This window comes from Scophthalmus maximus, chromosome 12, assembly GCF_022379125.1.
Source record: "Scophthalmus maximus strain ysfricsl-2021 chromosome 12, ASM2237912v1, whole genome shotgun sequence".
NCBI classification, from domain to species: domain Eukaryota; kingdom Metazoa; phylum Chordata; class Actinopteri; order Pleuronectiformes; family Scophthalmidae; genus Scophthalmus; species Scophthalmus maximus.
Genome location: NC_061526.1, coordinates 6,322,298 through 6,349,243, shown reverse-complemented (window position 1 = coordinate 6,349,243; position 26,946 = coordinate 6,322,298). Strand labels below are relative to the sequence as shown.

The window sequence follows — 26,946 nt, the reverse complement described above, 5'->3', positions numbered from 1 at the left end:
CAACACCTACAGTTTATCAAGATTAACCAATATTCGCCATTTTATGGTATGAATGACATCATTATGAAATGGCATTATAACATCAACAAAAGGCGTGCTGCATTGCCTGGTTGGATCCCTCCAGTGATTTTCTATTCCCTTTGGCTCCCTAAAGATTAGGTGAACTATAGAGTACTATAGAGATACTAGAACTCTTGGTGTAAACATCGAGGTATGGCGTCCATATAAAGAAACAAAGTGTCAAATGAATGACAAAATTAGTATTCCCAGGGATTACACATGGCTGGAGCCCACCTGGCATCTTAACAGCACCCTGCTGGAGCTCATCTCCATGTCCTTCAGCATCACATTGCTGCCAGCTCCACCGCCACTCTTTGCCGAAAATATCGTGTGGTTTTTTGTAAACTTTCCTGAACGCGATAAAGAAGAAGGGCAGATATACACGAACATTCAATTCTGAAAACGCTGAAGGACAAGCTCCACCGAACCATCGGAATAAAACACAGTGGTCATACGTATTTAGTTAATCACATCAATGTGCATTCAAACGGCTGCATTAGCGTTTCCATCCCTCTCAGCTTCCAGCAATAATTATTATACAAATGAACAATTGTTAGAGGACTCATCAGCTGATGTTTGTTTTAGACCTGCGGCCACAAATATTGGATGAGCAAGGGTGTATCATGTCGCTCCAGTGTGGATTTGGTTATAAGCTACAGGGAAATGATCAAATACTCTATTAAAATTAAAAGAAATTCCCCATTACATATTCTAGGAATCCTTCCCCCGAGTTGACGTGAAAAAACATTGGCTCTTTGTTGCAGGTGATTATACACGTATGAACACATAGTTATGGACAATAGATTCAATTTCTGTGAATAAGTTCTTCTTAAAATATTGCACACTGTAGCTTTAACTATAATGCTGAGGCAAAAATGTTGGAGAAGCTGCAACACTGTCTTTTTGCTGAGTACCTTTAGTCGCCAGGAAGCCCAGAGGACTGTAATAATAAAAGATTAATAATAATGATAATAATAATGAAAGAAATATAATTAGCCAAATGATAGTTAGCCTAGTGCCTGCTCCAGCTCTGGCTGGACACACTGAGGCGCAAGATCAGCATGAAGCTTGTTATCCCCTGCAGGGATATTGTGAAAGAACACGATAAACACACCAAAGTGCAGCTCTCTATAATAAAAAAACATTATCTGAACATGAAGTGCTTTAGCAGCCAGCTGCTTACTTCAATTGCCTCGCAGTGAAATAATGAAATAACTTGATGTTGCATTAACACCTTGGAAGACGCCGGAGGTGCAGAAATTAAATTTAAGAAAACGCACGGTGACAATGAGTGAGGCTCTGATGTATCATCTTTTCTGCTTGTTGAACCCGCCTCATTTCGATTCTCTCTATTTCTATCGGCTGTGCCCATGATCTCACATTAAAAGCGGTTTCAGAGGTTCTTTGGCAAAAAAATAAATAAAAGCACACAGACCTTTTGATGAGTATTTTGTCTCCTCAAAAATCTTTGTAGATGCCTGCATCCACCTCTCCATGTATCTAGGAGGATGACGATATTAAAGGGTAAGACGAGGCTAGGTTAAAATGATATGGCGCCTTTCGGACACAAGGTAATTCAACGTACTTTGACAAGAAGCTAAAGGAAGGGTACGCCACCTTTTCCATCATTTGGCTCGTTCACATTTTGTGTATTCAGCTCGAGCTGTCGTTTTTCTGATGGCGAAAAAAACAACAACCTCCCCACCCCCAGGGTCAAAAAACTTCAGGTCGCTCAACAGCAGGACACATCCACGAAAACATTTGTAGGTCAACGCCATCCATAACAAGGACGTCAAAGGGAATTCCTCTCCCGCCTCACTAGTCAGGGCATGTTCGTGCCTACTGGGGGAACCGTGAGATTCTACAGTTCAGTTCATGAGTTTGGCCACGGATCTACAGTTACACATTTCATTTCCACGTCTGAGCTCCGGTCTCCCCTCTGTGCGTGTGACCTGTGGCCACAAGAGGGAGACAGGCCTCCGGTAGAGCGTCAGGGTTCTGTCACTGACACCAAACCAACCCCTTCCTTCTTTTTCTTTCTTTCTCTCTCGTGTGAATCTGTGCCACCAAACTGTGAAAAACACTATGAATTGAATTCAAGGCTTTTAAAAGAGACTGAACACTCGATTGTTTGTAAAACGTCTATACAACCTGTTGTAGCTCTGCTCTTTATATTTCTTGTTTTATTGGTGAAACAGAATTGAACCGTGTGTGTCCATTTTACGTAGATTCCCTTTTCTGCTTGTTAGACTATTAAAACACACAAAATTATCCTATATCTATATTTGACTCTTCGTTTCATTCACAAATCTGTGCCAGGGCCAGTTTCTGTGCGTGTTTGTATCTACTAAAAGACCAAAACAGAAGAGAAGAGGGGACAGCAAACAGATGTGCGAGGGCAGTTTTGGAGGAAGTACTTTTATGCAAGTGCTGTGTTTAAGTACAATCCCGATGTTCTTTTCCATTTTCTGCTACTTTACACATATACTGCTTGACATTTCAGAGATAAATAAACAGTATTACCAGTAAAGTAACTACGCGCCTGCTTAGATGAATGAGGAAGAGGAAAACCGACCTGGTTCTACGCCTCGGGACCTGAAAGGTCAGAGGTCACGGCAGGAGCCCCAGATGGGAGAACCCAGCGGTGGCATGTGACTTTCAGAGAGAGGGGGGGGGGTTTCCTTGACTGCAAGGAAACAAAGCTCGTCAGAGGTCACATTCAAGATTATTGGAACAATATGTGGGGGGCTCTGACTGGGGATTTTCAATGGGTCTGTTCAAAGAGGAGGGGGAGAAGAACAGAGAAGCAGCAACACACTCAAATAAATGGGCACATATTAGCTCGTAGTTAACTTATTCATAGCCGATTCCTGACACACGTTCACATATGAAGAGCGCAGCAGGAGATTGTTCGAGTCGGACCAGTTCACGACAACTGGTAAAAAATGTCAGAACATTCAGGCGAGGGGGTTCACTCTGAAAATTTCCGAAAACCTCCCCCCCCCCCCAAAAAAAACCCTGACTAGTTGAGAAAATTAGTGAAATTCCCGACCAGGAGCGGTTGCAAAAGGCTGCCACCTTGCACGCCGCCATCTTGAATATTCAGCCAGGTCTGATTTTGCAGCGTACGACACAAAGACAAACGACCACTGCACAAGAGACAAAACTTTGGGGACAGTCTAGGTACTGTTGGAGCTGCACCGTTTGAAAAAAATACATTCCTGCTCGCTTGATCCGGACACAATTTTTTTAAGTGCAGTGAATTCAACTGGAGAGACACATCATTCGTCATGTGACAGGCGCCTCGGCTCATATTCCATAGGCTGCTTTTGTGTTGCGGTTAAGTATGTCGACAGACCGTTTGACAGAAAAAACACTGAACCGTATCATCGCGTTTGTGCTGCAAGCCGTAGTCGGCATGTGCACATGCAGCATTGTTTGTACTGTTCCCTGTAACAAAGCAAGTCAATTGTTGTTTTCCCCTAAGTGTAACTGCAAAAAACCCTCTTTTTTTTCAGCCCTGTGCTTATGTGACAGTTAAACAAATGATTAGTTATAAAAGTGTCGTTGCGGGACTGAAAAAAAACAAAAAACTGAATGAGAATCAGTGCCAGGACAGAAATTTGTTAGCCCAGGCGGCTAAACATTTCTATGTTTTAATTGACATACTAGAAAGCCAATGTGTTGACCTCAGATTAAACATATTTCTCTTTAATATTTCTCGAACCGCACAATGTCATTAACCCGTCTGAAAACAAATTCACGATTAAATTCACGGTTTGATCATACAAGGTAAAAGCTGCGATATAGTTTCATGTTCTCACAGGCACTTACACGAAAATCTATAAACCTCCACTATATTTCATTTACTTTGGTCTAAACTTTTATCAAACTGAGTTTTTGATTTGAATGTGATATTTCAGAAAACAGTAAGTAGGCAATAACATATAAATTGCCATTACATTTGCTAAACAAAGAGGATGATATTGACATTTGGTAAATATCTCCTATTGTATGTACTTTTACTTATTCACCCTCAAAGATTTTTCTAACAATTTTGGCTGTTTTCAGATTCCCTGGTTGCGGACATTGCCGACTGTGCTTGAAGGCAGCACTTCGTCGACCAAAAAGAGTCAGTGCGCATGCGCGTACTCCACCCGGCCGGCATGGCAGAAACCATGGATCTTCTGACGCGCAGAAAAAAATCATCTCCTCGACGCATTGTAGTGGAGTAAATGCAAATGCCAGAATATGTGGGGACCGTGGAGCCCTGGACCCCCCCCCCCCCTTCCCTTCCCTCCCTCCGTCCCGGGCGGCTCTGTGGACGGGTGGGGGGTGGGGGAGAGGTGGTGGTCGTGGTGGTGGTGGGGGGGGATACCTTGAGTAGGAGGGAGTGGGGGTGGATCCAGCCTTATCAATAGCAGGTTTGCCTCCGATGATCCAGTTCAAACTAGTTCTGCATTACGTCGGCTATATGCGACTTGCGGGGGTTCCTCACTTCCACGAAGAAAGCCCCCGAAAATATTTCCATATGATACTTGAAAATGTGTTGGCTGTACTCCAATTTTCTTCATCAAAGTACCAAAGAAAACTTTATGTGCCATAGATGCGCAATAATGGTGCTGGTTGGACTTATGTAAGATCAAGGTTCCCTATTGTTTTCCATCTGTATGACATCACGTTTGTATACATTAATAATCTATACAAACAGGTCTAACATTATACATACATATTTTATTTGCCTTTGACGTGTGGTGAAACTAACGTCATAAACTGAGAGTTTCAACTAAATCTTCTTCATTCCTTTATTCAAATCATCCCGAAGATGTCAAAAGAAAAGCACCAAACAAACAAACAAAATAATAATAATGGCAGCACTTTTTCTCCAATGAAAGCTCGACACCCTGTGAGAACAGTCACGGCTAATTAAGGGGAGTGTCGGGGGGTGGGGGTACGACGACAACAAAGGACCCGCTCGAGCATCATCATCATCATAATCGCCTCATCTTCCTCTCTCGGCGCACAGTCGTGCGTAAAAGCCATGCAGGCGTTGTGGTCGCTCCTATACCTTGCAGTGCGCACGGTGCCAAGTCCGAACGACTTGATGGGCTGTAAGGATTGAGATGCGCAGAATAAGGCGAGATATAATAATCTCCATGGTTTTTGTTTGTTTTTTGGGGGGTGGGGTGTTGTTTGAAGGGGCAGCAGGGCGACAAAGCGAAGGGGAAGCCGCGAGAGGAATCACTGCAGTGCAGCAGAGCTGCCAGTCACCGGGGCAGAGGAGAGGATGCTGCACACATCCCCACTGCGACGACAGCCGGCTGAATCCACAGCTTTATTAAAATGTCTTATGTGTTTCAAACTGTTGTTGGGTTTTGTTTCTCAATCCATTCATCACCAGTAGCCTTTTGAATCTGCGCAACAGCTCGTGCACACATGATGTGATGCAGTTTAGGAAGCTCAGTAAGACTCCAAGGCAAAAAAAGAAAAGAAAAGAAAGGGCAGGCTGGCTGTGCGTAACTGTACACCCGAACCCGAAGCTGATTATTTAATTTGAAACAGAGTAAGAGCCGTTTCTTTCTGAGGACCTGCAGTCTTCCTCCAGGATTCCCTGCTGCCGGTTTGACGCATCGCCCCCCACGGTTTTACCTTGCGCCTTTTTTGTGCTGCTGCGCATCGCCTCCGGTACATATCTCAACAAGGCGCGAGGGGGGGGGGGGGGGGGGGGGGGGGGGGGTTGGGTCCTCCTTCATTTGCGTGGAGACATATATGAAGACACGCCATCACGGCCCCTCCCCTCCCTTCCCTCACATCCTTTAACTTACACATTTTCGCCGGCACGCACGCACGCGCACACGCACACGCACACAGGCCTCGTTCAGACGCAGGGAGAGCGAGTGTCTCCCCCCCTCCCTCCCTCACCGGCTAACGGCGCAGCACTTCCACCAATCTGTGCGGCGGGCGGACCACCCCAACCCTCCGAACCTGCGTCTACCCGCCCTGCCCGCGTATAAATACTGCCTGGATCACGCCGGCGAGTCTTGGTCGTCAGAAAACGCGCTCAGGGTTGCAGCAGCACATCCCCCTTTTTCGTCTTATCCCCCTTCCATCGTTTTCTCTGTTTTATAAAGAAAAAAAAACAACCCCTCACCCATTTTTCATTCTCTCTCCATTCTTCCCACTTTCTCTCTCTCTCTCTCTCCCCCCCCCCCCCCCCCCCCCCTCCCCCCCCGGTCCCCACAACCGAATTGCAGTGGTGTGTTTTTTCCCTTCTCTCCCCGCGGCCAGTTGCATGCATTTTTCGTCTCCCAAAATGGTTTGCGAGACTAAAATTGTTGCGGACGAACACGATGCTATACCCGGGACCAAAAAGGAGTCGATCATGTGGAGCTCCGCGGCGTCCGCCGGCGCGGCTCTGAGCGCCGCCGAGGCCGCGAAGGACGCGAGGAGGGACGCGGTCTTTATCCGCGAGTTCGAGCGCGGGGACCGGGAGGAGGTGCGCCGCATCTTTTACGAGGGCATCATGGAGAGGATACCCAACACGGCGTTCAGGGGGCTCAAGCAGCAGCCCAGGACCCAGTTTTTGTACGCTGTGCTGACAGGTAAGTGCCCCCCTCACCACTCACACACGGGCCGGCTGATGGCTTCACAGACACTTTTCACAATCAACTTCAATGTGATTTCCTTTTTCCTTGCAAAGCACCATCAGTGTAATTAGCTCCCATCACAATAGGCTGGTGTCTCTGCTGCGCTTCTTTTCGTGTGTTTTCATCTCTAATGATGTGATTTGTAGTCTTACCCCCCCCCCCCCTTCAACCCCATGTAGGCGATGTACAGTTAAGTTGAAAAAAGAAAAAAAATCTGTTGCAACGCCGCACAGTGACTGTGCCGCCTTCTGCAACAAAAGGCACGGGGCCGGGGGCGCATGGTGCATGTGTCAGGCTGTATAACCGGCGAGCCTTGTGCCGGTGCTGTGATGCCATGAATGAATTGGGATGCGGGGGTGCGCGCACGTACACACACACACACACGCACACTCCCTCCCATAACCCCGACACACACATCCAGAAGTCCAACGCCCCCCCCCCCCCCCCCGCGGCGCGCGCACGCACCCGTGCAGGCAGGCCGGCCGGCAGCGCCCCTCCCCTATACACACCACTCTCCCCCTCCGCCGCCCCTGCACACAAGCAGTCAATGCGCCAGTCATGCACTGAACTCGTTTGGCTTCTTTTTGTTATTGTTGTGGAGGATGATGATGATGATGATGATGATGATGGTGGTGGTGGGGGTGGTGGTGGTGGTGTTGCTGCCCGGCCTTGACGCGTCGTGACCGCCGGGCCCCGTTACGCACGAGCTGTTAAACGTTCTCTCACAATCTGCGCAGTTTTTTTACACCTTACAAGAAAAAGCAGAAGCAGGAGCTGAGTCAATTTGGCGTCTGTTAAGACTCAGGCAAGAGAAATCCTAGTCCCCCCCACCCCTCCCCCTTTTTAACTGAGCCAGAGGTCGTTAGCCTCCATATTCCAGCGCCGGTGCGATGCTGTGGATGAAACAACTTCTGGGTTATGACCGCATGCCGCCACGCAGCAACATGCTATGCAGCAGCGACCAAAGCCCCCCCTTGTTTGTGCCCCCCCCCCCCGTGCGCCCCCCAGCGTCACATCCGACTAATTACTGTAATATGCACTCATATGGTTTGATGAATTATCAACAGTACGAAAAAAGTACCATCCTGTGAAAGTGTGCGCTCCTGCTGCTACAGCTCAAGTGCCTTCTACTTGAATGTCACTTCCTCATCCCTTCATATTGTACTATTGTAACTATGTATTTGATGTAACTGCTTAAAAAAACTTTCACGTTGAATCTGCTTTTCTTTTCTTCTTCTTGTGTCTTGTGTGTGGGGTCAAACTTCCGCCAAAAATCAAACCTGTGATTCTCTCTTCTGACAGGTCTCGTTTACTTTTCTTCCATTTCTCCATAGTAATGTGCTTTTTCATGAGCAAGTCCGTGGCGCTGACCTGCTGCGCGCCCCTCATTCTCATGGGCGCGCGCTACTTCTACAGCAGGAGAGTCATCCAGGGCTACCTGGACTGTGCCCTGCACACGGACATGGCCGACATAGAGGCGTACTACATGAGGCCCACAGGTAAGCGGTCTGGAGATGTTCCTCACCTGTGTGGTGTGAATAATGAGATGTTTTGTAGTGCGGCGATGCTCCGCCACCACCGTTGATTTCAAACGGTGACCAAGAGGACAGACGACGAAGACGCTCTTATCCACACTTAGAAAAATGAAGATGTCTAACTTGGCTACAGCAGCTCCATCAGCAGAACACCCCCCCCCCCCCCCCCCCCCCCCCCCCCCACACACACACACTAACACACACACACATGAAGCTGTGTGACACGTGGCAGGTAATGCAGAGGCAACTCATCAAATATGCACGCCATGTCTCTGCATTCCTTCCCTTCCACCGCTCCACCCCACGTCTCTCTCCCTCTTCGCGCCCTCCCCCCACTTGCTTGCTTCCTCTCTCCGGTCAGAGGGGCGGGGGGTAGAAGGGGGTGGGTGGGCGGGCGGGCGCATCATAGAGCGATTGATCGCGGGGAGGAAACTGCTGATACACTTTCTGCAGTACACGCTCTGTTGTTGGCGAGGCTCATTTCCTCAATCGATCCACCTCTGCCGGACGTCCAAGTTCGCTTCTGTTCAAGAGTTGGCGAATTTTGGGCGTTTGAGGAACACGATGGCTAACGACAGGCACATGACACTTCTTTCTTGCCCTGTAACTACCAGGACACATTTATCCCCTGTTAACCCAAACCACACGGCCAATATAAAAAGCAGGTGTTCGTTAAGCCAGTCAATTGCCACCACACCAACCCCCCCCCACCACACCATTGTCTCTTTCTCTCTGACACTGTGCCCTCTGGCCTGGTTATCCACCGCATACACAATTGCAATTTAGCATTCCCATTATTGAGGCAGGGCCGCGCTGGTTTAGAGGGGGTCAGGCACCGCCGCTCTTGGACAATGCTAATGATTATATCCATGCAAACATGAATGGGCCCGGGGGGGGGGGGGTTTGAACACCTGATTGAGAGGCATCTCTGACGGTGTCGTCATTTGTTTTAGCGCGTGTCCTGCGTACGGGACGCAATTATGTTGAGAATGACAATACTCAGCGTTCAGCTAAGAACAGCTGTTTTATTTCCATTTACACAATGTTCTGCCAAAGTCAGACCCATTTTCTGTTGTTTTTTTTAACACGCAAGTTTTCTGTGGGCATATTTCGTTGGTTTAAAGTGGGTGGGGTTAAGCTGGAGAGAGGGGATGTCACGTTTTTTTTGGCTGCACCAATCCGATTTTTTGCAACATTTTGCTCAAACTCAGACAACAGACGCGGGGTTGTTTGTTTCAATCCACACCTGAGTTTTCGGACTGCGAAAGTCTCGGTAAATAACACCTGAGACTTATTTTATTATTTCAAAACAGTCACTTTGATTTTGGCTTATTTAGTCATGAGGATTTTATGTCACAGAGAAGAGATTTGAGCCTTTAAGCCTGTATTTTATCAGAGTCAGTAGAGAAACCAAGGCGTTTGTTTTAGCTTGCTAGCAGTGGAAAAAAAACATGGACATTTGTAGATGGATAATTATTATACTGTAGATACTGTAGGGAAATTCAGTAACAATACACTATTTAGCTATTGTGCAGTTGTTCTGTATTGTGTTGTACTTTAATACAGCAGGTGCATTGTATAAGTACATGTATGAGAAAAGCAGACCTGCAGACACAATTGTGACATCTCAGGTTAGTGTCTATTACAGAGTCTGTGTGTGTGTGTGTGTGTTTGAGTGTATGACACGGATGTTTGAGAGTTTGCAGCATGTGTATGAAAAAGTTTTTGCAAGGATGCAACTTTAGGACTACACGTGTGTCTTTAAAAGAAGAGGGACATGGTTGTACCCATCTGAGTGTTGACTAAAGTGTGGGGTCTCCCCCCCCAACTTTAAATTCAGTAAGGAAGAAAGGCAAAAACGATAGAGAAGGAAAAAGAGGATGCCCTCAGATACCCATTTTCTTTTACATTTAAGAAAATGTGAATTGAATAAAACTCTAAAGATGACGACACTTGACCGCAGACAGCTTGGGTGATAGAAGCAGACAATCTGGCTGGAGCCACACATCCCCGTGCACATGCCGCAGCAACACAAATCAATACTCTTATCTCCTGTGTGTGTGTGTGTGTGTGTGTGTGCGCGTGTGACGTGATCACTCACTCCGCTGCCACTTAAAGCCAGCTGTCACCTTTTTCATTTGCACCACAATAAAACGCGTGCGCAGGTTGGAGGGGTTGTAAAGTGAAGTCGGGGCGGAACAATGGGCGGGAGTATAAATGCATATGGTGGTGCAAAAAAATAATAATAATAAAAAGACTAACAGCTTGTTTCCTTAACATAACAGCTGTTGATATGGAAAGAATTTAATACGCCCATTTCATTTTCAAAGGAAGATTTGAATTGAAATTGAAGAATCAATAAATTGAACCTTTAACTCAGATTTTTCACGTCAAGCTGAAGCTAAAAGGAACTCTTGAAAGGTTTTGATTTAACCCCTCAAGAGCATTATTTGAATCAAACGGTTCAATATCCAATCAAAATTGATGCAATTACCATACAACATCTGCTGGCATAAATCCCGTTGGAAGCGGGTAAAAACCAATAATGAGTCAATGCGGCGATCAATACGTCCCCCATTGGTGTGTCATCAACTGCTCTGAATTTGCTGAGAGGAACTAAAAAATGAAGACAAAAGATCTTTAGCGTATTTCACAGTAAAAAAAAAAACCCACTGCAGAATTTATTTGTCTATAAGCTTTTATCCATGAGCAGGTGACCCCTAATTCCTTGTACTACATTTGTCTAATCCCTTTGTAGTTATGCATTTCTAAAAGATGAATTATTGTGGACGTGTTGTCAGATGCGGGGGATGCGTGAATCAGACAAAGACGGACGACACTAAGACGACAGGATGGAGATACACTGAAGTGACAGTCAATCAGTTACGGGCGGCGGTGGCAGCGTGTGGAACAATCCTGTGCAAAGATTTTGAGCCGTACAAATCAAATTCACACGTGGGGTTATCTTTTTGGCCATAAAAATAAACTTTTACCATAATTTTTAGCTAAATTCAAATTCCACTTAGCCAAGCATGATTAGATGGGAGCTGAATTAAACTTGCTGGACTTGTGTGTGCCACCGTGCTCACGTTATGTGTTTAGTTTTCCTCTTTCAGCTTTAGTATGTCATGGGAAAATATAATACTAGTCCACTTCTGGCAACAATACAACAAACGCCCGCTTCCCGATGTCACAGTTATTTTCCCCGCGTTTCTCACTGTATCGGAGCTCGGTTCACGTCGGCACAGCTCTCATCAGGCCGCGCTCACGTGCTTGTTATCTCCCCTTTTCATAGGAAAGTGACTGGAACTCACCATTGCTGTGATCATTTATTCCCACTGAGCCAAGGACGATGAAATATTTCAAAAGCTTTTCTAAAAAGGGGGGGGGGGGGGAGAGACTGTAAATAGAAAAGGCTTTCCTTCCCTTGAAGTCTTTACTGGCTCAATCACTTTAGGTCATATGTAATATAATGAGGGCGACGCTAGACGATGAGCCAATCCCTCCCTGGCTGGAGCTGATACCCACTGGCTGTTTAATGAGCCGTCATTAGCACTGCGGGGTCTCATCAAGGCAGGAGACATTAGAATACCTGCAGGTCAGTCTCATTGTAGCTCTGTGCATGTGCGTGTGTGTGCGCGGCGAGTTTGAGCTTGGCTGGTACCGGTACCTGCCGGGCTTATTTTAGCTCCGCTCGACAGACAGACAGACAGACAGAGAGAGAGAGGATGGGAGAGAGAAAGAAGGGGAGAAAAAGGGAGCCGAGTGCCATCTAGAAAAATGGGGGCATCCGAGGGAGGGGTGTACACCCTCAACTACGAGACAGATTGTGTGTGGTACGCGGGAAAGACTACAGAGAAATAAAGAGCATGCCGGTTAGGTTCCCTTGAGTGTAGTTCAGACTCGTCAGCTGAAGCACCTCAGATTAACAAGCCATCCGTCCATCTCTCCTCTCCTCCCCGAGCCGTCCCCCTGGGTTCCCTTTGAGCAACAGCATTTTCTTTTCCCCTCTCCCACCTGTATTGCTGCTGCTGCTCCTCCTCCTCTTCCTCTCTTTCTCATCACTGCAGTGGCCAACAGTGGTTATCCATCATCCTGTCACGACGGAGGAAGTGATGCGTCCTCCCAGCCAAAGGAAATAGCCCTGAGTATTTTAAAAACAAAAACAAAAGAGAAATAATTAGCAATCAACATTGTTTGTATGCTGTATATACAAAAATACAGAGGAAGAATAGTGATATTCAGGTTCTTGTACACATTTTCAAACAGTAAAATTCACGCTGAGCCAGAATGAAATGTTAAAACAATTGGAAAGTAAAGATTTTTTAATTCCGGTTTCTGAAGAATGAGGATTTACTGCTTGTTTTTATCATGGCAAATTTAAACATCTTTGGTTTTTTTACACTGTTGGTCAAAAACATAAGAATGTACAGTATATAAAGATAGACGAAGTCACCGGGTCAGGGAGGTGAAATCAAATGCAGAAGTGCCATTTTGTAAATTGTGGTCCCATTTAGAGTCAAATAGAGGACACAGCACGGTATTCATGGGGGCGTGGAGACAGCGTGAGTGACAGTTAGTACTATCCAATAGGTGAAGGTGTAGGTAGATGTGCAGTGGACGACCTCGCAGTCAACACCCCCCCCCCCCACTCCTCTAATTACAGTTACTTCTAGTTTCCAAAAAAAAGATGGTGCTGGTTAAAAATACAAAACTCGATGCTTCAAAAACGGCAGTTCAAAAAAAAAATAAAAATGGGTGACGACGTCACGGTGGGTTGTTACTTGGTCAAAAACCAACACGCTAAACTCTTGCCTTGATTCTGGAGTTTACAACTAACGCATGACCGTTTCATGAGTAAGTTTACTTAGCAGAGACCTCCCCAGTCCTTTGCTGCACTGTACTCCGCAAGTACGCCAACATGTGTATCCCTCGTCTGTTTCAAGTGTTGTGAGGAAGTGGAGACGATCATTAATAATGTATCGCAATCTCCACCAGCCTCGTTCCTCCATTTCGTGTTCCTCCTCGAATCAATACTGACCGAAGGCACTCGTTGGAAAGAGCAGATGACGAGTGCTCACCGGCTGGACTCTCCGGTGGCCAATCAGGACGCACAATCACGACCGATGAGCAATTTCAAGGCGCGTCGGCGATAGGTGCGTGATTAGTCAGCTGATTTACAATTTACGACGTATAGATTAGTATGTAATATACTGCGGTCACATTTTTCATGTCGGTGTGAAGCCCACCCTGATGGCCTTTGACCCCGGCTACATCCATACCGCCGCGATTATGTTTTGAAACTACAACCATCCCAGTCCAGACAAGGGTCCTTAGCTCCGTGTTAGTATTAATCGCCGTCTGTACTAACACATGTGGGCAGATTGTCTACTCTGCAGTCGGGTTGCTTACGTAACAGAAAATACAACGAGCGAGAAAACAACGATGGTGAAAAGCAAGACGAGGGATTTCTTTTTTCGGGCCGACGACGAGGTTGAACTATTACTGATGGTTCAGCGTTTACATCGCTTTGCATTCAACACCGGTAGGCCGATAAGAACCGAAGCAGGAAGCGACTGCGGGTGACTGCGTCGTCGTTTCCATACATCTCATTACAACCCCTGGAACTCAAACGGGGGCCAGCAGCCTTTTTCAAAGTTCTCCGTTTTAGGCGCTCCAAAAACTCTGTATGTGATGAAAACGAAAACGGACGTCGCATCAGGCCGTAGCCATGCGAACAATGGCATGCGACACAGTAAAGGGCAGAAGGTGTATCAAATGTGGGCTTGTACGTGCGTGTACATACAAACAACATGTGTAGACACGTTGATGGGCAGGAAGGCAGTAAAACAGCTAAGGGCCGGCTAATGAGTTCCCCCCAAGCTAATGGAAACGTAACAGAGTAAAGTGCGAGTCTCTGTAAAAGTGTGTGCTGTGCGCACGCACGCACGCACACACGCGCACACGCGCACACACACACAGACACACACACACACACACACACACACACACACACACACACACACACACACACACACACACACACACACACACACGACGCACACACACGACGCACACACACGACGCACACACGACGCACACACGACGCACACAGGTCAATGCGTCAACGTCCTTTGCATAGGCCAAGTTGACAGCCAAGGTCTTTTTTTTTTCTCTATACGTTAAATCCAGGCGTCGATACGCGTGAATTATTCATCTTTGTGTAATGGCACCGCAAAGCAGGTCCCGAGTCTCACGGTCGCTTCCATTTCGCCCCGTGGAGGAGGAGGAAGAAGAAGCTGCTGATGTGTGGGCTACATGTGACAGGCCACTCCGCAATCCCAGCATGCACTCTGATCCGAGGAGAAGGGGCGTGTCTCTGTGCGTGTCAGCATGGATTCTAAAGAGGTTGTGTGTGACTTTACAGACCAGGGAACACATAGTCCATTTGTTTGTTGAAGGCGAAAAGTCCGTACGTTGAAATAAGAAAAAACAGAAAGTACATTACATCAAATATAATTGAAATTTGTTAACTAAAGTTCTCTTGGTGTAGCAGTAGATCCCTGCACTAACATGGCAACAGCTGCCTGTCTACATGATGTAAGGTAAAAGAAGTGCATAGTATTCACTCTCGGTTTTCAGGTGATGGATGTATAGGATCTAGAAAATTAAGATTTAATATAATCAGATGTGCACCAGGTGGAAATATGTCCTCACCATCACCATCAGCCATGCCCACTTGCCCTCTAAACGTCCGACAGGGTCAGATTAATCAGGCGGTGGGTGACGCAACGGTTCCATCTCGGCGCCACTCCCGAGACCCCGGAATCACCGGTTCTTCGTGTACCCAGGCAACAGTGACAGACGTGCTTGCGCTGAAAAATATATAAAAATAACACACGCAAATTTGACCGTCGGAACAAGGAGACGCAGAGAATAGAGTCGAGCCACTTATGAGCTCTTGTGCTCAGGAGTCAGGGCAGCGATGGCCGACGGAGAAGTGAAAACTACAGCGCAGCGGCGGTGGCGTCTAGACTGAGTGCCTATCAGACGAATTAGCCCTCAAGGTCTCATCTGCACGAAAAAGGGAATAATCTCTTTAGACACCTCGACACACACTCCCATGTTACGCGCTCCTGCGTGTCCAAGTGTTTGAGAGAGCGTGTGCCCCCTCCCCATATTTTTTAACACAGGGTTCACATCACACAACATGAGCAAGTACTTAACACTCCCACCCACATGCATGGAGGCATATTAATACCCTCGTAAAGTAGTTAGAGAAAATTAGATTCGGGAGGCAGTAATCGGATCTGCTCTCGCAGCGAGGAATCATTACGAATGATTTCCAGAGTTCAAATCGCTTCCTTTTCTCGCCCTCGCCCTGATTTACAGTTCCTCTCGCCTCGAGATCTTTCTTCTCCGGGTCCCTTCCCCCCCCTCCTCTGTTATAATGGCAGATTCTCTTTCCTCCCTCCCCCCACTTTTTTTTTTGGCGTTTTGTGTGCCCTAGCAGCAATAATGGATCCTTTCAGACACATCACTACTTCTGTTAACACAGACGCCTCGCCTCCCTCCTCCTCTGCTCCCCCTTTCTTTCAGAGGAGACAGATGAATGACCTTTTCTAACTTTTCTCCCCCTGATGATTTAGCTCATTCATAAGGCCTCACTTGCACACATCTCCTGTATGAAGCTTTACTGTGCTTTACAATGAGCTGCTGCTGCTGCTGCCGGGCGGGAGCAACAGGGAGTTAATGCCTCTCTCTCGAAAACATCACAGGAAGCATTGTTGACATGATGATGATGGTGGTGGCGGCGGCATGAAGGACTGAGCAGCTTCTCCTTTATGAATTGTTTATGAATTGCTACATGCAGTATTTAGCGGGAAAGGCAAATAGTTGTCAAGATTTTTCACGCTCTATCACAAATGTCAACCTGCTTGTAAAGCTTAGAGGTAAATTCAGGGGATCGTCATATAGTTGGTAGGCTTCCTCCTCTTGGGACCGTGAATGTCTGTACAAAACTGTTGAGCAAACTGGGAGATTGATATTTGCCATTCCAAAAACTCCTTGCCTCCTACACGGCTGAAATCCTTTAATAAACCCTCTTCCCATTGCTGAGTGGCCCACACAGCCTCGCTGAAGGAGATCGGATTTAAGTGCCTTGCCCAAGAGAGGCTTTTCACAATGGCTGTCGAGGGACCGAGGCGAGCGAGAACGCCAGTTCCTCTAACAATACGTGGAGGAAAAAAGCAGCACTTCCAGCGGCGTATCGTCAAAGTGACTTCTAGATTGAATCAATCGGGAAATTTCGGTCGCAGATTTGCAGACTAGAGGATCTGGAGCATCTCTGTCTTATAGAAATGGCTTATAGGTGGCTTCGCTACTCCTGTAACTTTCTGGCTATCCACGGATTATGTCTTTCTCCCAGGAAACGCAGGTTTCAGTCAGAAGTAATGACGGCTCACTAAATCCATGCATTTGAACAGTATCTGTGTCGATTATGTGAAGTTCCTCGAGACGTTCCGATAGGAAGCCTTCACAAGGAAAGCAGAAGTCAGAGGGAGTCTAGTCTAGGTCAATGTCAAGTGGGCTGTTTGAGACGCGGCGTTAAGTAGTACACAGTCTGATGAACAGAAAGGCGGAGGGGTGGTTGGCGTGCATGCTCTCCTGTGCTGTCCTCATTCCTGGCACAGGCTCAGTGAAGACAGATGGTCAGGAGGGCTTTACGGAAGCGCGCGCCCCCCCGCCTACACCTCTAACACTCAAATACTCACACGCACGAGCATAATAATGCCGGCACATGAGTCGAGACTGCCGCGTTTGACATCTGCCTGTGATGGAATATCATTCCATAGAATTAGTGGGGGCTGCCGGACACATCTGCCCTCTGCTGCGCAGACAATCTCTTTGGCAGTCGCCCGCCCAAAGCTGCACATAGTCATTAATGAGTTCTTGACATTCTGTCATTTCCTGTGCCAAAAAGTTTTTTTTCTTCTTCCCGCCATTGTGTCCATACCTGCTACTCAAAATTCGATCTGGCCGACTGGGGTAACAGGATGTGTTATTCTTTAGAACTTCACAGATAAGCGAGAAACACTGCTCGCACACTGGGACGCCGGGGAGTTTCTCAGGCCTCCCTGTTGCTGCTGCATTCTGCACAAGACAAGTCGTGCGATCCAGCAACAGAAGCCCGCAAGTCAGATTCGGTCTAAGCCTACAGGGACGTGAAATCCTGCCTTACATGAGAGGAATCCGGCAGAAGCATGATGTTGGTGTGACCGTATGTCTGTGCAAGTAATGTGTAAAGGCGAAGGAAGAGCGACTGAGCACAGACAGAAAGAATCAGGATTCAGAGCTCATGGACAGATTTCTTTTTTGTGTTAACTGTCTGCCGGTCAGCCACTGCCAGTCACGGAAAAGTCCGATTTACTTTATCTTGAACAAACAGATGGCATTTTTAACAGGGGGACTGTGTTTAAATCGTTTCTCTCCCTGAATCTACACATAAAGGAAACACAGAAGCTTGTGTCACATCAGCCAACAAGAGAAGTCAGAGGTTAAGAATATCAAGTGTTCAAAACAGATGTTTGAAAATGCCATTTAAAGGCATAAAGAAAAAATGAATAATGCACAAGCATAATCAAATCGAAACGGCAGCTTAAATATCGATTGACATTAAAATGGGTTTGCTATCGAAGCTCTTATCTGTACTCTGGTGGAGGAGCATTGTCTGCTGACATTTTTATCTGTATCTATTTAACCTCGTTTGTCTTTTTTTTTCCCTTCATCAATCCGTCTGTCTGCGACCAGCGTCTGTGTGATCGTCTGATGTATCAAACCTGGGACGCAACACGTCCCTCGATACAGTGTACGAGCCGCTGTACTGAGTGCCAGACTTTTGATTCTGTTGATGAAGCTTTCACATGACAAACTGTTGTCTGGCCGAAAATGAGATTTGAATTCTCGCAACAGGATCACGTAAACTTGGGAGGATGTCTTTATCTCATTCCGCCGGGGAAAAAAAAGCGAATGTGGTAAACACCCCTCATCCGTCCTAATAATCAGGTTTTTTTATGCTATTAATGATGCATATTGTAAGAAAACCAATTTGAGATATGTGTTCCACAGTTTTCTCTGTAGTCCCGGTTGAAATTATTTTACCACAATATTTCTGGCTGGGATTGGAAGTACAGTGTGAGTGTGAGGGTCTCTCTTTACACTATAAAAAATAAAATCTTTCATGGATCCACAAAATACTAAAACACTGCAGTGAAATAATTGAAATAACATTGAAAAAACATTACAGTATTAAGGGAATAGTTTGACTATCGGGGACATGTTTGTCTTCACATACTGTGTGGTAAATACACAACTGCTGCCAGTAGGCGGTAAGCATAGCTTAGCATAAAGACTGGAAACAGGAGGTAACTGTTAGCCTGTCTTTCCAAAATCAGTCAGTTAAACCAAAACTGTAGTTTTTCAAGTTAATGTGTTAATTGCGCCGCTTTCGGACTGAATTTTTTTTTTCTCACGTACGTGAGAATGCAAATGTTGCTCCTGACAGGTTCCGTTACTTTTCCCGCCAGCCCTGTAGCGAAATTCCTGGAAAATTGTCCACATGAGGCCCATGTGAGAACTTTTCGGGAAAATTCACGGCGAGGGAGTGGGCGTGTCCATAAACCGCGACGCAACAGAATATTACGGAAATGTTCCTGTTGGTGCTTTCCGACCTCTGACAATCCCCCGCTGTGTTTTTCAGATGTGAAAACGGCAATCTGGAAAATGTCCAGATGCAATTTTCCAGAACATTTTCCAGAGTTCATGTCTGACAACAGCTCTATTGAGATTTTGAAACCCCTGGACCGACCCAGACTGAGCCAGATCTGTTTCCCCCTGTTGCCAGTCTTGCTGCTCAGCTCAACCAACCAAACCAAACACTGGCTACTAATACAGCTCTCTGTAATATTAACCAAAATGTGGAAATATTGCCTTAAGTTTTCTGTTTTAACGACAACCTTAAAAAACTCATTTTTATCAAACGTGTCTCTTGTGTTTTTCCGTCAGGTTCCTGTTTCTGGGTGGCCGTGCTCGACGGACGTGTGGTGGGCATCGTGGCAGCGCAGGGCCGCGAGGACGACAACACGGTCGAGCTGCGGCGCATGTCGGTGGACTCTCGCTACCGCGGCAAGGGCATCGCAAAGACACTGGGCCGCCGCGTTCTGGAGTTCGCCGTGCGCAACAACTACGCCGCCGTCGTCCTCGGCACGACGGCCGTCAAGCTGGCCGCCCACAAGCTGTACGAGTCGCTGGGCTTCCGCCGAACGGGCGAGAGCGAGGACTACCGGCTCCCCGGGATGAGCCGCTCGCCGCTGGAGAGGCTCTTCTTCCAGATCCGCTACAGCCGCTACCGCCTGCAGCTCCGTGAGGAGTGAGGGGTGACAGGGAGAGGGAGAGAGATGGAGAGGGGGAGATGGAGAAAGAGAGGGACAGATGGAGAGAGAGAGAGAGGGGGGGAGCAACGACCCTCCTCCACCCGAGAGCCCCGACCGCATCCTCTCCTCCGACAGCTTTTTATTTATTTCGTGTCATTAGAGATAACTTCAAGTACTACTTAACACTTCTGCTACTTCATCTTTAAAGTCACTAACGTTTTTATTACTATTATGCTTCTGTTGCTGTTGTTTTTGTATTATTCTTTGACTTTTTTTTAAATAAGAGTTTGTTTCTTTTTCTTCTATTTTAATAATCAAATTTTTTTTTTTGTACCTTTACCTCCTCCCCTTTTCATTGCGGGATTAAAGAAGAAGAAAAAAAATATTGGCATTCACCCGAAGACATCTAAACGGCATGCCAACTAGTAGGCATCCTCCCTGGCCCCTTTGGTTTTCTGCTCATGTGACTCAGATCAATACTTCCTTTCATTACTATTCCACAGTGCCCCTCTTTACCCCTCCCCCATTAACACAAACCTTCCCATCCCTCCTCACATCCCCCGTGGCAAGATTCAACAGGCAGGTTTATACATACACGTCACACACACACACACGCGCACACACACACACACACACACACACACACAAAACACACGTCATTTGGCTTTTAGCCACTCTCCCAAGACGCCATATTGCAGCACAGCGGGTGTGTTGTCACTGACCCACCATAGTGAGAGAGAGAGACAAGGATGACAGGAATATGCAGTGTGTATCCTGCATCCTAATCCATCTTCCTCACACACACACAAACACACACTCACTCTCCATTCTCCTCACTAATTATCTGATTGGATCTCGCCTTCCTATCCTTTTTTTTTTTCTCTCTCTCTCCCAGATTTACCATCATTTAATCACTCCTGCTCTCGTCGGAGCTGTGGAGAGGATCTCTGGTTGGTTGAGGTGATAGGAGGGCTTTTGCTGCATGTCAGAGCTTGTGTATGTGTGTGATTGTTTGGGAGTGTGTAACCGGTGTGTGTGTGTGTGTGTGTGTGTGTGTGTGTGTGTATATTTGACGAGGACATGGTCGGACAAACCTCAACAGCGTATGATGAAAACATTTATTGATTTTTATTTTGCGTGAACAGATGCGCAACTTTCTTGCTGAGTCAAATATTATCTTACTAAACATTACTACTTTCTATTTGTACTCAATGAATTGTTTACCGATTGAACCGAGATCAAGCCTAACATTTTGAAAACGTTTACTATTTGACTGGTAATTAGTGATTTATAACTTCAAACACACATATTGCCACATTGTGATATGCACATTTTCAGAACTACAGACAATTACATAGTAGCTGCAGTCTACACTCCGCATACTTAATCCAGGTGATTGGGGAGCGACTTGGGAAAGACATGACTACTGGCAATACTTAGGATCCTACAGTACACCACTGAGCACAAACAGCCAATAATTATTTCAACAAATAAACTGGCATTAGTATCCCCCTCCCCAATTGACTTATATTGTGTATAGAGTTGAAAACTCATGTAGCTAACCGAATGTCCATCTCTCTCCATCTCCATCCTCCGAACATACAACCAGCGGTAGATTCAGCCATCCACTACTCTGAGCCTAAGTTGTGTCATCATATCATTTGTAAAAAGCAAAATACAAACAACAACAAAAAAAATCACAAAAGAAGAAAAAAAAAAGAGAGAAAAAAAATCTGAATACAAAATGTAATCGTCATAAAGTCAGCACTGACCCTCCTTGCCTTTCCACCCGTCCCCCTCAGAACTCTTCCTTGCCTTCAATTCACGAATCTGTCTGCAACCCTGGGCTAGACCCAACACCTTCCATTTGAACCCTGCACACCCTCCGCCGACCTCTGACCTTCCCTGTCCCACCCTGAACCCGTGCCCCGCCCATCTCTGCATGCGCCACAGAGCCTTGCTGCACTGCTTTTATTCCATTTGAAGCTTGTTGGACCAACCCTCAAACCCCCCGACCCCCGACTGTGATGTCATCTAGGCAGCACGACGACAAATCAGTGCCAGGATGCGAATGGTTACATGATCATGGCAGTGATGTGGACTGTCAGAGATAAACTGTGTGGTGTGTGTGTGTGTGTGTGTGTGTGTGAGTGTGTGAGGACAGATTTGTCGCAGACGTAGGAAACACTCACCGACTGCGGCGCTGCCTGGATGACATCATGCCCGCCATTCAGCCAACCAACTGTAGAATGCAAAAAGCAATGCAAGTGTGGCATGCCTCTGTACCCGGTGTGTACGGTGCCTGCCCTGGAAAAGTACAGAAAAAAATATATATATCAACAATATATATAAATATATTTAAAAAAAAGAAAATAAGCTTCTTTTTTTTTTAGATGAAAATATGAAAGAAATGTGTGTTTCTTTGTTGAGGAAAAAAAAGATAAATTGTAACATTTGCATGAAATGTGTCTTTGAATGCAAATATCACTTTTAGGGGGAGAAACTCCTAGCACATGGCATACAGTGGAACCATAGACTTGTAATGTTTTTTTTTGTTTTTTATAATGGTTTATTTTATTTTAAATTATCTTAATTATCGTTGGTCAAGAGAAAGAATCTTTAGGACTTTGCCAACTATCTAAAAACCCTTATGAAATCAGAAAAAGAAAGTTATTGATTTGTCCGCAGATTTATCCATTACTGGCTGGAGGACAAACGTTACTTTTCACTGAAAGCACCATAGCTCTTCTTCTCTTTGCAGAAAACTTAACATCTTCAGTGAATGATGCAAAAGAACTCATGTATTCCAATGCAAAACATATTATGAAAAAAATCTTGTGGTACATTATGAGCACAGAGTGAAATTAAAATATTTCAAATATCCGGCCCTCACAAAGGCAGTGACGGTGAAATGATCAGACTTTGCTTCAGGACATCAGGAGATGGTTCAATTTAAATAAATAGATAGAGTATATACCTGTATTCTTTTGCACCTGACTTTGGATTATACTTGCCACAATATTTTTGAATCAGTGACGTACGAACAGTGACCTTAAGCTGCTGAGATGCCTACGTATGTCAGGTACCATGGCGCTAAGGCGTCGTCCCCTCGCTTCACGCTATTCAAACCGTGTGAAAGGAGTCACATTTAAAAAGAGGACTTAGCTCACGACAACTTCTTTGTACTTTTTAATTTGAGTCCACCTAAGATTTCCCCGTCTCTGAAGTTCTACAAAGTAAATGCACAAATGCACTGAGAGCATCAAACAGTATTGCTTTTTCTGAAAAATACGCGTGTTATGTTTTCATCGGGCCCGGCATGCGGAGGATGCCCCACACTACCTTGACGCGTCTGCTTTGAATGTGACAGAGACAGAGAGAAAGACAGACAGAAGAGGACCAGAATGTATAACATGATTTTTTTTTCTGGAGCAACAGCTACCACTGACCCTCATACTGTACTTCCTACTAAAACTAAGCAGGAAATTAGATGACAGGATGCACTTTTCCCCCCTCAATCTGTTTCACTACAAGTCAAATCTGGTATCACAGTCGAAGGTGCCGAAGCCCCCGGAGACTCATTTTGTGGGTGTAGGGTCCTTACAGTCTGACTCATTCTGTACCAGACCTGGGTTGGGGGGTCTGAAGGCCGAGGGGTGCAGCGGATTGTGGAAAAAAAAAAGAAGAAATTGTAGTCTGAAGTCGCGCGGACGAATGTGAAGCCTGTCGATGCTGAGCCATTTCTGCTGCTGCCAATCTCAGTGTTTTTGCCTGATGAAATTGAAAATGCTCCTTTGTGTGTTTTTATTTATTTTTTTGGAGGGGGGAGAAATTATTATCGGAAAATCGGTACGTACTCTGAACAAAGGTAATGTTTCAAAGACGCCTTTGCCAAGGCCTTATGCACTGGAACCAAACAAGTTCAAATATCTTGCGGGCTGCATGGCTTGAGGTAGAGTTCAGAGGAGATTTTTTGAATTGCGAAGATGAAAGTGCACTGACTATAATGCATTTATGTCCCTTTTTTTGTACTTCCTGTGAATGCTATGCCCTGTACCCCCCTTCACCTCCCATCCGGAACTGGTATATTGCATACTCAAGTGTTAGAATGTAGTAAATTAAAACTGTATGCAACTTCTACCAGAGTGTAAAATCTAGTGACACGCCATGCCTCTGAAATGTTCTGCTGATGTACAATCCCAAAAAAACTAAGCAATCTCACACTGGTTTTTTTTTTTCTGTGAGCTTTTGAGTGGGAGTGGGCTTTCCTATTTGTCGAGGTTCGAGAACTATGCCACGTGAAGGCCTCTCCGGCAGGAGGAGGCTCATCCGACGCCCTCTCTCTCTAACGGCAGACACAGAGGCACAAGCCGAGGCCGCTGACTTCAGCAGGGTTTTTTTTTTCCTTAAAATGTGGCCACATTCAGTTTCAACAGAAAGCATTTTGTCACGATCAATATTTTGTTTGGTTTCTCTGCCGGTGAAGGAGCATGTAATTCCAAAACTGTGGGCGTGTTGTCTTACCGCGTGATGTGTGTGTGTCCATGCCCAATGGCCTTCGGGGGGGTGGGGTGAACACTCACAGGCATGAATGTAAACTGCCCGCATTTAAGGTCTTGGAACGAGGAGAACGGTGGGAAAAGGGGTGAAAAGCAGCTATCGGTTCTTTCATTAAGTGATGAAACCACTTCATTAGACGTTTAGACATTTTTTCTGTGTGTGAGATTGTAAATAGCCGTATCTGTACTATTGCTACTAATGTATTATTTCCTTCAACCCGTTCATCATCTTTGCTGGGGTTTTTTTTAAGCCAATCCTGGTGAGAGTTTATTTTTGTCTCAGAAGATGGCTGTCGCCCGGAATGCTCCGCCTCAAGGAGGAGGGGCGAGGGGTTTGAGGGAGGACTGTACCACGCTTGGCCGTCACACGGGGGAGGGGAGGGTGTGGTGGGAGGAGGCCTGCAGCATCAGAGCTCCACAGCATGGACTCCCTCTCTCTCTGTGTCTCTCTCTCTCTCTCTCTCTCTCCACCTCTGGTGAGGACTCTGCTCCACTGTGGCGAATACACGAGGACTCATTTTTGGACTGAGGCCACAGTTGCCAGGAACACATAAGCACTTGTAGCACAACTGTGTCTTGTTTTGCTATGAGAGAACAGGTAGTTTTGATTATTTTTTCTTTTCTCTCATATTTCCTGTAAGAATATTCTTCTGTATTACTGGTTATATACAAGACATGATACCACGATTCCTACTATGACCCGCAAGGCTATTTTTTGGAGGTGACAGTAATTTCTGCATTTTTATTCCTTATGTGGCTCCATTTTGTTCAACACAACCCCTTTACTATATTTAGTATAATTTGGAGAGAAAAAAAATCCTGCCCACGTGCCAATAATCAAGCAATAAATACAAACACAAAATAATGAAACACTATGTACAAGGATATTAATAAAAAACACGAAATGCTGCATTAATATTACATCCCCTTATTCTGTACCAATCGGTGGCAGTGATGCCAGTATTGCAACATTACCACTCATGATATAGAAGCCTGGAGGGAGGAGGGGGGTGTTTGATTGTAAAATATTTTTTGTTTTTTTTGTATTTTCTTTTACAAAGATGTGTTTTTGAAAAAAAGCTCAAAAGTTGAAGTACACCGGTGTACCTCTGCATATTTGTACAGATGTCAATAGGAAACGGGGGAAATGACAAGAGAGTGGGGACGGGGGTAACGGATGCTAAAGGATGAGCAGTTCAAGCAGACAGGAGGGGAAAAAGAGAAGATGGCGTGGCCGCACTCTGAAAGTGCTCTCTGCTGTAGGTCTCTTAACAGAGCTTTTTATTTAACCACAGAGACTTCCAATTAACTCGAACCGCCGAGACGTGCACTGCAACCTTTACGATTGCACCGTCAGTGCGAGTAGAAATAATCAATTTAAAAACTATGCTGCAGCTGCCGGAATCACGACACGCCAAACCCGTGTTTGCTTTTCCCTACGAGTGAGATTCTAAGTCTTTTTTTCTTCTTTTTCTTTTTTGAATCTTCGAAGTTAGTAACTGTAAAGTTGTAAAGTATATTTTATTGTAAATAGCACCAGGGGGGTCATTTTTACTCCTTTTGTAACAGAAACTGTGGATTTAAGATATATAAAATATATTTTAAAGATATTTACAGCACTAATAAAAGAGATTCTACAGTAGTGCAGGTGTCTTAATCTGTACTACCTCACAACAATCCCATACTGACTAACGGCAACCACTTTCGGCACGCGCCATCTTAGCCCCGTTCACACACGCGGCCTCCCTCATCCCGCCCTGTCTGCTTGAACTCTCAAAGAAAAAACATCAGAGATCGAAAAACAAATGGCCACTGCTGCAGATCTGCTAACTTATATCACATAGCAGCCATGGATATCCGTGGCTCTGGCCAGCGCTATCAAGCCACACAGTAGGCTGCTGCAGTGCAAGGCGCTCTCTCTCTGCCCCGGAGCCCTTTCATGGCTGTTGTCTGTTGCCAGGAAACCGAGCCGCACAAAGCACACAGCAGGGGATTGATATGCAGCCACACTGTGGGGAGGCAGTCGGGTCAACCGGGCCGGCCATGATAGAGGAATGGAAGGATGGATAGATGGAAGGAAGAGATGGATAGACTTAGGAGGTTGGGGGGGGAGTTAAATTGCAACTGAGGGAACTTTGTAACTTGGGGTAAGGGGGATCTGGAGGGAAAGGAGGGGTGCTTTGACCAGGGTGAGGAATTTGAGAAAAGAGGCCCCTCAGGCGCATAAAGTCGAGCACTGAGTAAACAGTACCTGAGGCCCACTGGGTTGGAGAGGTTACGGCAAGAGATGGGAGAGAGGTAAAAGGGGCAAAAGAGGAGGGGAGAGCGCCTATGAAAACAGATGCTGGTTCAACCGATCTGCCCCCCCGCCCCGAACCCCAGTGAGACTGTAAACTGTTTTTTATTGGGGTCCGCTTTAGCTTTTCCGTTCCCTTTCTACCGTTTCCTTTTGGAAGGACTGCTGTACTACCACACTGGGGTTTACTCTTATTATTGTGATTAATAAACGCTTTCTTTTATACTGACCACACAACTGGAACACTGTAGAGATGTAAAGATGGGATTTCTTGCATTATGACGATGATTGAAACATGGATGTACATATATTGTATCGATTAAACATGACAATGCATCAAGCTTTTATATGTCGAGATGGTAAACTCTTTATTTTATGGCGAATGTCAGCGATCACATCCGCGGGGACATACCCGCA

At 45.9% G+C, this 26,946-nt stretch overlaps 2 protein-coding genes across 3 annotated transcripts in view; one reads left to right on the top strand and one right to left on the bottom strand.

Moving 5' to 3' along the window:
- The window catches only part of nelfa (negative elongation factor complex member A), a 40,499-nt gene that overhangs the window by 13,439 nt on the left and 114 nt on the right, over nt 1–26,946 (bottom strand). The window contains exons 2-3 of one of the 2 annotated variants that reach the window (XM_035617560.2): nt 21,867–21,981; nt 12,260–12,386 (exon numbers count right to left, since the gene is read on the bottom strand). The gene's annotated coding sequence lies outside the window, so the exon portion shown is untranslated. Of the gene's footprint in view, nt 1–12,259; nt 12,395–21,866; nt 21,982–26,946 lie in introns of those variants that run through there. The other variant, XM_047336428.1, reaches the window with a different exon arrangement.
- On the top strand, nt 6,287–26,876 carry nat8l (N-acetyltransferase 8-like). Its single transcript, XM_035617612.2, has 3 exons — nt 6,287–6,662; nt 8,042–8,206; nt 19,307–26,876. Exons 1-3 carry the CDS (start codon nt 6,353–6,355, stop codon nt 19,672–19,674), a joined length of 843 nt encoding a protein of 280 aa, XP_035473505.1. The 5' UTR covers nt 6,287–6,352; the 3' UTR covers nt 19,675–26,876.

Bases quoted from the DNA above. Each gene is read 5' to 3' on its own strand.
- nat8l (XM_035617612.2), top strand. From the start codon at position 6,353: ATGCATTTTTCGTCTCCCAAAATGGTTTGCGAGACTAAAATTGTTGCG. The intron at 6,663-8,041 runs GTAAGTGCCCCC...ATTTCTCCATAG, and splicing joins TTTGTACGCTGTGCTGACAG to TAATGTGCTTTTTCATGAGC. The intron at 8,207-19,306 runs GTAAGCGGTCTG...TTTTTCCGTCAG, and splicing joins GTACTACATGAGGCCCACAG to GTTCCTGTTTCTGGGTGGCC.